At 32.4% G+C, this 13,127-nt stretch overlaps 1 protein-coding gene and 1 non-coding gene across 3 annotated transcripts in view; both read left to right on the top strand.

Moving 5' to 3' along the window:
• Window positions 1-13,127, top strand: part of LOC133564763 (P2Y purinoceptor 3) — a 36,080-nt gene that overhangs the window by 17,256 nt on the left and 5,697 nt on the right. For both annotated transcript variants that reach the window (XM_061919248.1, XM_061919247.1), the window contains one exon: window positions 10,471-10,891. In XM_061919248.1, the coding sequence (XP_061775232.1) occupies window positions 10,479-10,891 (413 nt within the window). In that variant the 5' untranslated portion in view covers window positions 10,471-10,478. The remainder of the gene's footprint in view (window positions 1-10,470; window positions 10,892-13,127) is intronic.
• On the top strand, window positions 1,563-1,635 carry trnaa-agc (transfer RNA alanine (anticodon AGC)). Its single transcript has one exon. It is a non-coding gene; the product is annotated as a tRNA-Ala (tRNA).

Below are 13,127 nucleotides of genomic sequence, written 5' to 3'. Positions count from 1 at the left end.
GCTGAGCCGGAAGGCAAAGCTCTCAAAATCTAGAAAATCTGTAGAATCAAATTTAAATCTTATTTCAAAGTATTTTGAATTTCTTTTAAAATTTTTGTTCTGGAAAATGTAGAAGAAATAATTATTTGACTTTGTTAGAAATATAGCTTGGTCCAATTTGTTATTTATTCTAACAAAGTGCAGACTGGATTTTAACCTATTTAAAACATGTCATCAAAATTCTAAAATTAATCTTAATCAGGAAAAATGACTTATGATGTTTCATAAATCTGCGATGAGGTGGCGACTTGTCCAGGGTGTACCCCGCCTTCCGCCCGATTGTAGCTGAGATAGGCGCCAGCGCCCCCCGCGACCCCAAAAGGGAATAAGCAGTAGAAAATGGATGGATGTTCCATAAATTCTTTTTTTAATTTTTTCAAAAAGATTCGAATCAGCTAGTTTTTCTCTTCTTTTTTCGGTTGAATTTTGAATTTTAAAGAGTCGAAATTGAAGATAAACTATGTTTCAAAATTTAATTTTCATTTTTTTTCCTGTTTTCTCCTTTTTTAAACTGTTCAATTAAATGTGTCTACAGTAATGCGGACTTTGTACCGATCCGTTGCGGTGAAGAAGGAGCTGAGCCGGAAGGCAAAGCTCTCAAAATCTAGAAAATCTGTAGAATCAAATTTAAATCTTATTTCAAAGTCTGTTGAATTTCTTTTAAAATTTTTGTTCTGGAAAATCTTGAAGAAATTATTTGTCTTTGTTAGAAATATAGGTGGGTCCAATTTGTTATTTATTCTAACAAAGTGCAGATTGGATTTTAACCTATTTAAAACATGTCATCAAAATTCTAAAATTAATCTAAATCAGGAACAATTACTAATAATGTTCCATGAATAATTTTTTTAATTTTTTCAAAAAGATTCAAATTAGCTAGTTTTTCTCTTCTTTTTTTCGGTTGAAGTTTGAATTTTAAAGAGTCGAAATTGAAGATAAACTATGTTTCAAAATTTAATTTTCATTTTTTTCCCAGTTTTTTTGCTCTTTTAAACCGTTCAATTAAGTGTTTTTTTTTCATCATTTATTCCCTACAAAAAAACCTTCCGTAAAAGGAAAAAAATGTACGACGGGATGACAGACAGAAAAATACCTTTTTTTTTAATGTATATATAGATTTATTTATTAAAGGTAAATTGAGCAAATTGGCTATTTCTGGCAATTTATTTAAGTGTGTATCAAACTGGTAGCACTTCGCATTAATCAGTACTCAAGAAGTAGCTCTTGCTTTCAAAAAGGTTGGTGACCCTTGTTCTAGCTATTAGGCTGTTCTAGTTTTTATTTTTATTTATTTTTATTATCGTTTTTTTGTTTTTTTTAATACATTCTAGCACTTTGGGGTTGACTGCTCAGTGTAAAGTGCTTTTTACAAATAAAATCTATTATTACTGATTAATCATTAACACTAGCTGTTTGCTAACTGACATGAAAGCGTACTAAATATGAACTCGTGACCCATGTGGAGCGTTAAAGACGTCCCTGCAATACGACTCCTGCTCATTCCAGCAGCTGAAAGAGCAGCAGGGGAATTAGCTCAAATGGTAGAGCGCTCGCTTAGCATGCGAGAGGTAGCGGGATCGATGCCCGCATTCTCCATTCTTTTTTTTTTTCCTGTGGTGTGTAATGTTATGACAGGAACACATTTGGCCACTTTCCCGCCTCGCTTGGTCATTTGCATGCGAGGACTTGCAGGAGACAAAAGAGCTTTCGTCTTTCCCACTTCTCACACATGGTGAAACCATAACTCTGTCAGTTAAAAGTCCAACGTTACTCTTTTGTGAACGTCCGCCGTCATTTCTTGTGTTTTTTTCCACGAACACAGTTTTGGTTCTACATAAACCTTTAAACCAGGGGTAGGGAACCTACGGCTCTAGAGCCAGATGTGGCTCTTTTGATGACTGCATCTGGCTCTCGGATAAATCTTAGCTGACATTGCTTAACACAGGGCTGCCCACACTTTTTCTGCAGGCGAGCTACTTTTCAATTGACCAACTCGAGGGGATCTACCTCATTTATATATATAATTTATATTTATTTATTTATGAAAGAGACATTTTTGTAAACGAGTTAAGTGTGTTTAATGATAATACAAGCATGTGTAACACATATAGATGTCTTTCTTTCACAAAGACAAGAATATAAGTTGGTGTATTACCTGATTCTGATGACTTGCATTGATTGGAATCAGACAGTAATGACGATAACGCCCACATTTTCAAATGGAGGAGACAAAAAAGTTGTCCTTTCTGTACAATACCACATGAAAGTGGTTGGTTTTTGGCATCTAATTCATCCAGCTTCCATACACTTTACAAGAAAAACATTGGCGGCAAATTCCGTAGCTTGCTTGATTGACATTCACGGCACCCGAGGGTCTTGTGAGATGACGCTGGCTGCTGCCGGTTCATTATTATGAAAAAATGACAGAGAGGAAGGCGAGAAACACTTTTTATTTCAACAGACTTTCACGCCGTCCCTTCCGTCAAAACTCTAAAGGCCGACTGCACATTTCCTATCTTCACAATAAAAGCCCTGCTTCATACTGCCTGCGCTAACAAAATAAGAGTCTCGGAAAGCTGGCGTGCACAAGTGATGTGCACGCCAGCTTTCTGAGGGATCGCTTGTGCACGCCAGTTTTCCGAGACTCTGTATTTAGTTAGCGCAGGCAGCATGAAGCAGGGCTTTTATTGTGAAGATAGGAAATGTGCAGTCGGCCTTTAGAGTTTTGACGGAAGGTACGGCGCGAGAGTCTGTTGAAATAAAAAGTGTTGATGATTGATGATCACTCATTTTTAGGTCTATTTTTTTTTAAAGCCTGGCTCGAGATCGACTGACACACCCCCCGCGGTCGACTGGTAGCTCGCGATCGACGTAATGGGCACCCCTGGCTTAACACGATAAGTAATGAATAATTCCGCTGGTGTCAAAAATAACGTTCAAAATATAAAACATTCTCATACATTTTAATCCATCCATCCGGTTTCTACCGCACCTATTGGCGTGGCGCAGTGGGAGAGTGGCCATGCGCAACCCGAGGGTCACTGGTTCAAATCCCACCTAGAACCAACCTCGTCACGTCCGTTGTGTCCTGAGCAAGACACTTCACCCTTGCTCCTGATGGGTGCTGGTTGGCGCCTTGCATGGCAGCTCCCTCCATCAGTGTGTGAATGTGTGTGTGAATGGGTAAATGTGGAAGTAGTGTCAAAGCGCTTTGAGTACCTTGAAGGTAGAAAAGCGCTATACAAGTACAACCCATTTATTTATTCAAGAAGTTGCATTAATGGTAAGAAATATTTTATTTATTGTTGGTTAGCTTCAGAATAACAATGGCATTAAAAATAATAAGAGACTTATTATACTCTAAAAATGTTTGTCTTAATTAAAAATGCATGCATTTAGTTGTATTCAATCCAATCCACTTTATTTATATAGCACATTTAAACAACAATAACGTTTCCAAAGTGCTGCACAGCCATGTTAAAACAATTGTAAAAAAAATAAATAAATAAATAAAAAAGTATATATAAATATATTATGCTCCACCAATGACTGAATAAAAACAAAAAATAAATAAATATAAAACCAATAATAATATTCAGTCTTAAAAAAAAAATATGATATGGCTCTCACGGAAATACTTTTTAAAATATTTGGCTTGTATGGCTCTCTCAGCCAAAAAGGTTCCCGACCCCTGCTTTAAACCTTATAACCTAGAAACCTTTAAAAATGATTATGATAACTGTACTGTCCACTTGTTATAATTGTGTGAATGCTCCAAAGCTCTACCTTCCACATGTTTTAACCCCATTCAGACCTTTCCAACTTCAAACTGTTCAACCTGTTCGGGAATTGCGGGCTTTCCCTTGAAAAATTCCCAGAATTCCAGGTTTTCCAGGACATTTTTGAGGTCCTCTCCAAGGTTTCTCATAGTCAGCATTGTCACTGGCGTCCCACTGGATGTGAGTTTTCCTTGCCCTTTTGTGGGTTCTTCCGAGGATGTCGTAGTCGTAATGATTTGTGCAGTCCTTTGAGACATTTGTGATTTGGGGCTATATAAATAAACATTGATTGATTGATTGATTTTTCCCATTCAAAATTAATTAGCTTCAAACTTACACCATTTCCACACTTTTCAACCTATTCACACATTCCACCGTTCTGGAAAATTCAAACTACCTTTTTTCTAAGTTCAAAGAAATTCCAGGATTTTCCAGAATTCTTGATTTTCCCAAGCCCTATTTCCGCCCTTTTTTTCTGTCGACTTCTCCTTCCACATTTTTCAACACACTTAAACCGTTCCACCGTCCAAACATTCCTCCTAATCATATTTTTTTTTTTTTGCACTATGACTAGGGAAGGTTGGTTTGTATTGGGTCATATAAGTAAATGCTGCGCACAGAGCTCCTTGACCTGAATTACTCACCTCGTCCACAAGATGGCGACAAAGCTGCAGCAATAAAGTTGTCAGATTCCTTATGAAGCTCATGACATCTCGCGGGCCCAATTAAAATACGTCGAGCCGTCGTTTGGACACCCCTGCTTTCGAGGGACATATTTTGTCAGGCTCAGAAGTAGGAGAGTGGCAGAGAGTTGTGTTGACTCATGTCTGTACGCAATATTACTCTGGCACGCCTTTCATTCATTTCACACTTTGAAAGTGGGTCAAAAATGTTCTGATCAAAAGGCTTTTAAAAAGATTTAAGTGGCAACGTCTCAGACTTCTTCATGGCCAGGAAAGCCTCCTCAGGCCAAAACTGACAACCGTATGACGGATATTCTGAAGAAGTCAGCATAAAATAAAAGGGTGTGTTGGTTATAAAATGCTATGAATCAGAGAGTTTGAAAGTGTTGTAAGAAAAGCTGATAGGCAGATATTTAGCCAAGATGAAAATGCTGTGTGATTGATGTTTGGAGTTATGCAAGCAGCCCGTTTTATTATTATTATTATTGCTCATACTGCCAACTGGATTATTAGAGTTACGCACGTTTCTCTTTTGTCTAATACGAGATGACCCTGCCAACGAGCCCCCACATATGTCGCACCGTCAGAAAGATCTCCTTCGCGCCAACGAGGGTAATTTAAGTTGTGAACATTTCCTGTTATCGCGGCGACGGTATTCCCAAAACTAATGGCTACGCGCCCATTTTATTTAACGTTACCTTATATTTACCTCATTTTCACTTCATTTTACCTTCTATTTAACTTATTTTACCTTATATTTACCTCCTCTGACCTTTTATTTACATTATTTTACTTTTATCTAACTTATTTTACCTTATATTTACCTCATTATAACTTTTATTGACATTATTTTACTTTTAATTACCTCCTTTTACCTTTTATTTACCCTATGTTATCTTCTATTTACCTTATTTTACCTTCTATTCACCTTATTTTAGATTTTATTTGTATTATTTTTCTTTTAGCTAGCTTTTTTACCTTCTATTTAACTTATTTTACCTTATATTTACCTCCTCTGGCCTTTTATTTACATTATTTTACTTTTATCTAACTTATTTTACCTTATATTTACCTCCTTATAACTTTTATTGACATTATTTTACTTTTAGTTACCTTTTTTTTACCTTTTATTTACCTTATATTACTGTCCATTTACCTTTATTTTCGTTTTTCTTTACATTGTTTTACTATTATGTACCTTGTTTTACCTTCTATTTAACTTATTTTACCTTCTATTCACCTTATTTTAGATTTTATTTGTATTATTTTTCTTTTAGCTAGCTTTTTTACCTTCTATTTAACTTATTTTACCTTAGATTTACCTCCTCTGACCTTTTATTTACATTATTTTACTTTTATTTAACTTATTTTACCTTATATTTACCTCATTATAACTTTTAATGACATTATTTTACTTTTAGTTACCTTTTTTTTTACCTTTTATTTACCTTATATTACTGTCCATTTACCTTTATTTTCGTTTTTCTTTACATTATTTTACTATTATGTACCTTGTTTTACCTTCTATTTAACTTATTTTACCTTCTATTCACCTTATTTTAGATTTTATTTGTATTATTTTTCTTTTATCTAGCTTTTTTACCTTCTATTTAACATATTTTACCTTAGATTTACCTCCTCTGACCTTTTATTTACATTATTTTACTTTTATTTAACTTATTTTACCATATATTTACCTCATTTTAACTTTTATTAACAATATTTGACTTTTAGTTACCTTTTTTACCTTTTATTTACCTTATATTACTGTCCATTTACCTTTATTTTCGTTTTTCTTTACATTATTTTACCATTATGTACCTTGTTTTACCTTCTATTTAACTTATTTGACCTTCTATTCACCTTATTTTAGATTTTATTTACATTATTTTACGTTTATCTACCTTATTTTACCTTCTATTTCACTTTACCTTATATTTACCTCATTTGACCTTTTATTGACATTATTTCTTATACCTTTTATTTACCCTATGTAACCATTTATTTACCCTATGTTACTTTCTATTTAACTTATTTTACCTTAGATTTACCTCCTCTGACCTTTTATTTACATTATTTTACTTTTATCTAACTTATTTTACCTTATATTTACCTCATTATAACTTTTATTGACATTATTTTACTTTTAGTTACCTTTTTTTTACCTTTTATTTACCTTATATTACTGTCCATTTACCTTTATTTTCGTTTTTCTTTACATTATTTTACTATTATGTACCTTGTTTTACCTTCTATTTAACTTATTTGACCTTCTATTCACCTTATTTTAGATTTTATTTACATTATTTTACGTTTATCTACCTTATTTTACCTTCTATTTCACTTTACCTTATATTTACCTCATTTGACCTTTTATTGACATTATTTCTTATACCTTTTATTTACCCTATGTAACCATTTATTTACCCTATGTTACTTTCTGTTCACCTTATTTTAGATTTGTTTTACATTACTTAACTTTTATCTACCTTATTTTATCTTCTATTTAACTTTACCTTATATTTACCTCATTTTACCTTTTTATTGACATTATTTTTTGCTCTTTCCCTTTTACCTTTTATATACCCGATGTTACTTTCTATTTACATTTTTTTTTACCTTCTATTCACCTTATTTTCGATTTTCTTTACATTTACATTTTACTTTTATCTCGCTTTTTGTACCTTCTATTTTACCTTATATTTACCTCATTTTAACTTTTATTGACATGATTTTACTTTTAGTTACCTTGTTTTACCTTTTATTTACCCCATGTTACCGTCAATTTACCTTCTATTCACCTTATTTTAGATTTTATTTACATTATTTTACTTTTATCTACCCGCAACCCCAAAAGGGAATAAGCGGTAGCAAATGGACGGATACTTTTATCTGGTAATCGGTAAATGGGTTGTACTTGTATAGCGCTTTTCTACCCCTTTTTTTAAGGAACCCAAAGCGCTTTGACAGTATTTCCACATTTCTACCTTATTTTACCTTCTATTTTACTTATTTTACCTAATATTACCTCATTTTACCTTTTATTTACCCTTTTACCTTCTATTTACCTTATTTTACCTTCTATTTTACTTATTTTACCTAATATTACCTCATTTTACCTTTTATTTACCCTTTTACCTTCTATTTACCTTATTTTACCTTCTATTCACCTTATTTTCGATTTTATTTACATTATTTTACTTTTATCTACTTTATTGTACCTTCTATTTAATTTATTTAACCTTATATTGACCTTATTTCAACTTTTATTGACATGATTTTACTTTTAGTTACCCTCCTTTTACCTTTTATTTACCCTATGTTACAGTGCATTTACCTTATTTTACCTTCTATTCGGCTTATTTTAGATTGTATTTACATTATTTAACTTTGATCTACCTTATTGCACCTTCTATTTGACATTTTTACCTTATATTTACCTAATTTTACCTTTTATTGAAATTATTTGACTTTTAGTTACCTTCTTTTACCTTTTATTTAGCCTATGTTACCTTCTGTTTACCTCATTTTAGCTTCTATCATTTTCTTTTACCTTTTAATGACATTGTTCTACTGTTTATTTACCTTCTTTTGAACTTATTTCACCTTTTATGGTCCTTTTGCTTTCTACGTACTTTTTATTTAACTTATTTTATCTTATATTTATTTCATTTGACCTTTTATTTACATTATTTGACTTTTACTTACCTTCTTTTACCCTATTTTGCCTTTTGTTTACCTTATCTCTTTGTTATTTTACCTTAATGACATTGTTATACTGTTTATTTACCTTCATTTAAACTTATTTCACCTTTTATAGTCCTTCTTTTACTTTCTACGTACCTTTTATTGAACTTATTTTCACTACGTTGACCTTATTTTGCTATTTTAACTTACTTTTTTTTTACCTTCTATTGACCTTCTTTTACCTTTTATTTGCCCTATATTACCTTCTGTTTACCTTCTATCTTTGTTATTTTACCTTAATGACATAGTTCTACTGTTTATTTACCTTCTTTTGACCTTATTTCACCTTTTATGGTCTTTCTTTTGCTTTCCACGTACCTTTTATTGAAGTCATTTTTACTACGTTGAACTTGTATTGAACTTATATTACTCTTTTATTGACTATTTTTACCTTCTATTGACCTTTTTTTTACCTTTTATTTAGCCTGTTACCCTCTGTTTACCTCATTTTACCTTCTATCGTTTTCTTTTACCTTCTAATGACATTGTTCTACTGTTTATTTACCTTCTTTTGAACTTATTTCACCTTTTATAGTCCTTTTGCTTTCTATGCACTTTTTATTTAACTTATTTTATCTTATATTTCCCTCTTTTTACCTTTTATTTACATTATTTGACTTTTACTTACCTTATTTTACCCTATATTGCCTTTTGTTTACCTTATCTCTTTGTTATTTTACCTTAATGACATTGTTATACTGTTTATTTACCTTCATTTAAACTTATTTCACCTTTTATAGTCCTTCTTTTACTTTCTACGTACCTTTTATTGAACTTATTTTCACTACGTTGACCTTATTTTGCTATTTTAACTTACTTTTTTTACCTTCTATTGACCTTCTTTTACCTTTTATTTGCCCTATATTACCTTCTGTTTACCTTCTATCTTTGTTATTTTACCTTAATGACATAGTTCTACTGTTTATTTACCTTCTTTTGACCTTATTTCACCTTTTATGGTCTTTCTTTTGCTTTCCACGTACCTTTTATTGAAGTCATTTTTACTACGTTGAACTTGTATTGAACTTATATTACTCTTTTATTGACTATTTTTACCTTCTATTGACATTCTTTTACCTTTTATTTAGCCTATGTTACCCTCTGTTTACCCTATTTTACCTTCTATCATTTTCTTTTACCTTTTAATGACATTGTTCTACTGTTTATTTACCTTCTTTTGAACTTATTTCACCTTTTATAGTCCTTTTGCTTTCCACGTACTTTTTATTTAACTTATTTTATCTTATATTTACCTCATTTTACCTTTTATTTACATTATTTGACCTTTACTTACCTTCTTTTACCCTATATTACCTTCTGTTTACCTTCTATCTTTGTTATTTTACCTTAATGACATTGTTATACTGTTTATTTACCTTCTTTTGAACTTATTTCACTTTTTATAGTCCTTCTTTTACTTTCTACGTAACTTTTATTTAACTTATTTTTACTACGTTGACCTTATTTTGCTATTGAGACTTACTTTTTTTTACCTTCTATTGACCTTTTACCTTTTATTTGCCCTATATTACCTTCTGTTAACCTTCTATCTTTTTTTTACCTTAATGACATAGTTCTACTGTTTATTTACCTTCTTTTACCCTATAATACCTTCTGTTCACCTTCTATCTTTGTTATTGTACCTTAATGACATTGTTCTACTGTTTATTTACCTTCTTTTGAACTTATTTCACCTTTTATAGTCCTTCTTTTACTTTCTACATACCTTTTATTTAACTTATTTTTACTACGTTGACCTTATTTTGCTATTTTTACTTACTTTTTTTTACCTTCTATTGACCTTCTTTTACCTTTTATTTGCCCTATATTACCTTGTTTACCTTCTATCTTTGTTATTTTACCTTAATGACATAGTTCTACTGTTTATTTACCTTCTTTTGACCTTATTTCACCTTTTATGGTCTTTCTTTTGCTTTCCACGTACCTTTTATTGAACTTATTTTTACTACGTTGACCTTGTATTGAACTTATTTTACTCTTTTATTGACTATTTTTACCTTCTCTTGACCTTCTTTAACTTTTTATTTATTTATTTTACATTCCATCGACCTTAATTTCTATTTACCATACACTAAAAGTACACTTAAGTGTACTTTTAGTGTGTTTTTCTCCACTGATTGATTGATACTTTAATTAGTAGATTGCAAAGTGATGAAAGTTCCAATCTAACATCTTGGTGATGACCTTGTCTCCGCTTGAAGATCTGAAGATGCCCACGGAAGGTGTCCTCTCCCAGACCTTGTCCCGGGACATCTTCAGTTCTGGCGTGGAGTCCCCGGTCCTGCTGGCCAGTGTCAGCGTGAGTAACGCCAGCAGACCGGGAGTCTCCGGCTGCACCTACAAGGAGGACTTCAAGCGAGTCCTGCTGCCCTCGGTCTACACCCTGGTGCTCCTGCTGGGTCTGCCTCTCAACGCCGCCGTGCTGCTGAAGATGTGGAGGAGGAGAACTGGTCTGAGGAGGAGACCTGGTCTGTCCCGCAGCAACATCTACACCCTCAACCTGGCCGTGGCCGACTTCCTGTACGTGATGTCACTTCCTCTGCTGGTCTACAACTACGCCAGTCACGACTACTGGCCCTTCGGGGACCTGGCCTGCAAGGTGGTCAGGTTTCAGTTCTACAGGTGAGACCATAGAATGAAACTGCAATGTCATCCATTTTGATGTTTGGCAGTATGCTAACACCTCTCACGTTAGCATGCTAACGTTAAAATGCTAGCTTTTTCAGTTATTATTGCATCTGGTATTTCCTTTTATCCGGTCAAGTGCTAGCATGCTAACGTTAGCATACTAACATTTTATGCCATGCTAAAATTTTAAAAGTATGCTGACATCTCTTATATTAGCATGCTAACATTAACATGCTAATTTTTTATGTTAGCTTTTTAGCTACTTTTGTATGTTTAAACCTAAAAATCTGGATTTTTGATACTGAATGACCTCTCGGAAATATGATGACATCTCTTATATTAGCATGCTAAAATCAACATGCTAATGTTTTATGTTAGCTTTTTAGCTAAATGTATATGTTAAAACCTAAAAAATCATGGAGTTTGATGATAGGCACCATTTTGAAAGTATGCTAATGCCTCTTATATTAGCATGCTAACATCAACATGCTAAGGTTTTATGTTAGCTTTTTAGCTAATTTTGTATATTTAAACCTAAAAAACTGGATTTTTGACACTGAATGCCCTCTCGGAAGTATGCTGACATTTCTTATATCAGCATGCTAAAATCAACATGCTGATGTTTTTTGTTACCTTTTTAGCTAAATGTATATGTTTAAAACTAAAAAAAATCATGGAGTTTGATGATTGGCACCATTTTGAAAGTGTGCTAATTTCTCTTATATTAGCATGCTAACATCAACATGCTAAGGTTTTATGTTAGCTTTTTAGCTAATTTTGTATGTTTAAACCTAAAAACCGGGATTTTTGAAACTGAATGACGCCTCGGAAGTATGCTGACATCTCTTATATTAGCATGCTAAAATCAACATGCTAATGTTTTTTGTTAGCTTTTTAGCTAAATGTATATGTTTAAACCTAAAAAAAATCATGGAGTTTGAGGATTGGCACCACTTTGAAAGTATGCTAATTTCTCTTATATTAGCATGCTAACATCAACATGCTAAGGTTTTATGTTAGCTTTTTAGCTAATTGTGTATGTTTAAACCTAAAAATCTGGATTTTTGATACTAAATGACGTCTCGGAAGTATGCTGACATCTCTTATATTAGCATGCTAAAATCAACATGCTAATGTTTTTTGTTAGCTTTTTAGCTAAATGTATATGTTTAAACATACAAAAAATCATGGAGTTTGATGATTGGCACCATTGAAAAGTATGCTAATTTCTCTTATATTAGCATGCTAACATCAACATGCTAAGGTTTTACGTTAGCTTTTTAGCTAATTTTGTATGTTTAAACCAAACAGACGGGATTTTTTACACTGAACGCCCTCTCGGAAGTATGTTGACGTCTCTTATATTAGCATGCTAACATCAACACGCTAATGGTTTATGTTGGCTTTATAGCTAAATGTATATGTTAAAACCGAAAAAAACGTGGAGTTTTATGATAGGCACCATTTTGAAAGTATGCTAATGCCTCTTATATTAGCATGCTAACATCAACATGCTAAGGTTTTGTGTTAGCTTTTTAGCTAATTTTGTATGTTTAAACCTAAAAAACGGGATTTTTGACACTGAATAACCTCTCGGAAGTATGCTGACATCTCTTATATTAGCATGCTAAAATCAACATGCTAATGTTTTTTTTTAGCTTTTTAGCTAAATGTATATGTTTAAACCTAAAAAAAAATCATGGAGTTTGAGGATTGGCACCACTTTGAAAGTATGCTAATTTCTCTTATATTAGCATGCTAACATCAACATGCTAAGGTTTTATGTTAGCTTTTTAGCTAATTGTGTATGTTTAAACCTAAAAATCTGGATTTTTGATACTAAATGACGTCTCGGAAGTATGCTGACATCTCTTATATTAGAATGCTAAAATCAACATGCTAATGTTTTTTGTTAGCTTTTTAGCTAAATGTATATGTTTAAACATAAAAAAAAATCATGGAGTTTGATGATTGGCACCATTTTGAAAGTATGCTAATGTCTCTTATATTAGCATGCTAACATCAACACGCTAATGTTTTTTGTTAGCTTTTTAGCTAAATGTATATGTTAAAATCTAAAAAATCATGGAGTTTGATGATAGGCACCATTTTGAAAGTATGCTAATGTCTCTTATATTAGCATGCTAACATCAACATGCTAATGTTTTATGTTAGCTTTTTAGCAAATGTAAATGTCTGTCTATCTGTGTTGGCCCTGCGATGAGGTGGC

This window comes from Nerophis ophidion, linkage group LG13 (genome assembly GCF_033978795.1).
Source record: "Nerophis ophidion isolate RoL-2023_Sa linkage group LG13, RoL_Noph_v1.0, whole genome shotgun sequence".
NCBI classification, from domain to species: Eukaryota; Metazoa; Chordata; class Actinopteri; order Syngnathiformes; family Syngnathidae; genus Nerophis; species Nerophis ophidion.
The sequence above is the reverse complement of the archived record's forward strand: the minus strand, read 5'-3'. Positions and strand labels throughout refer to the sequence as shown.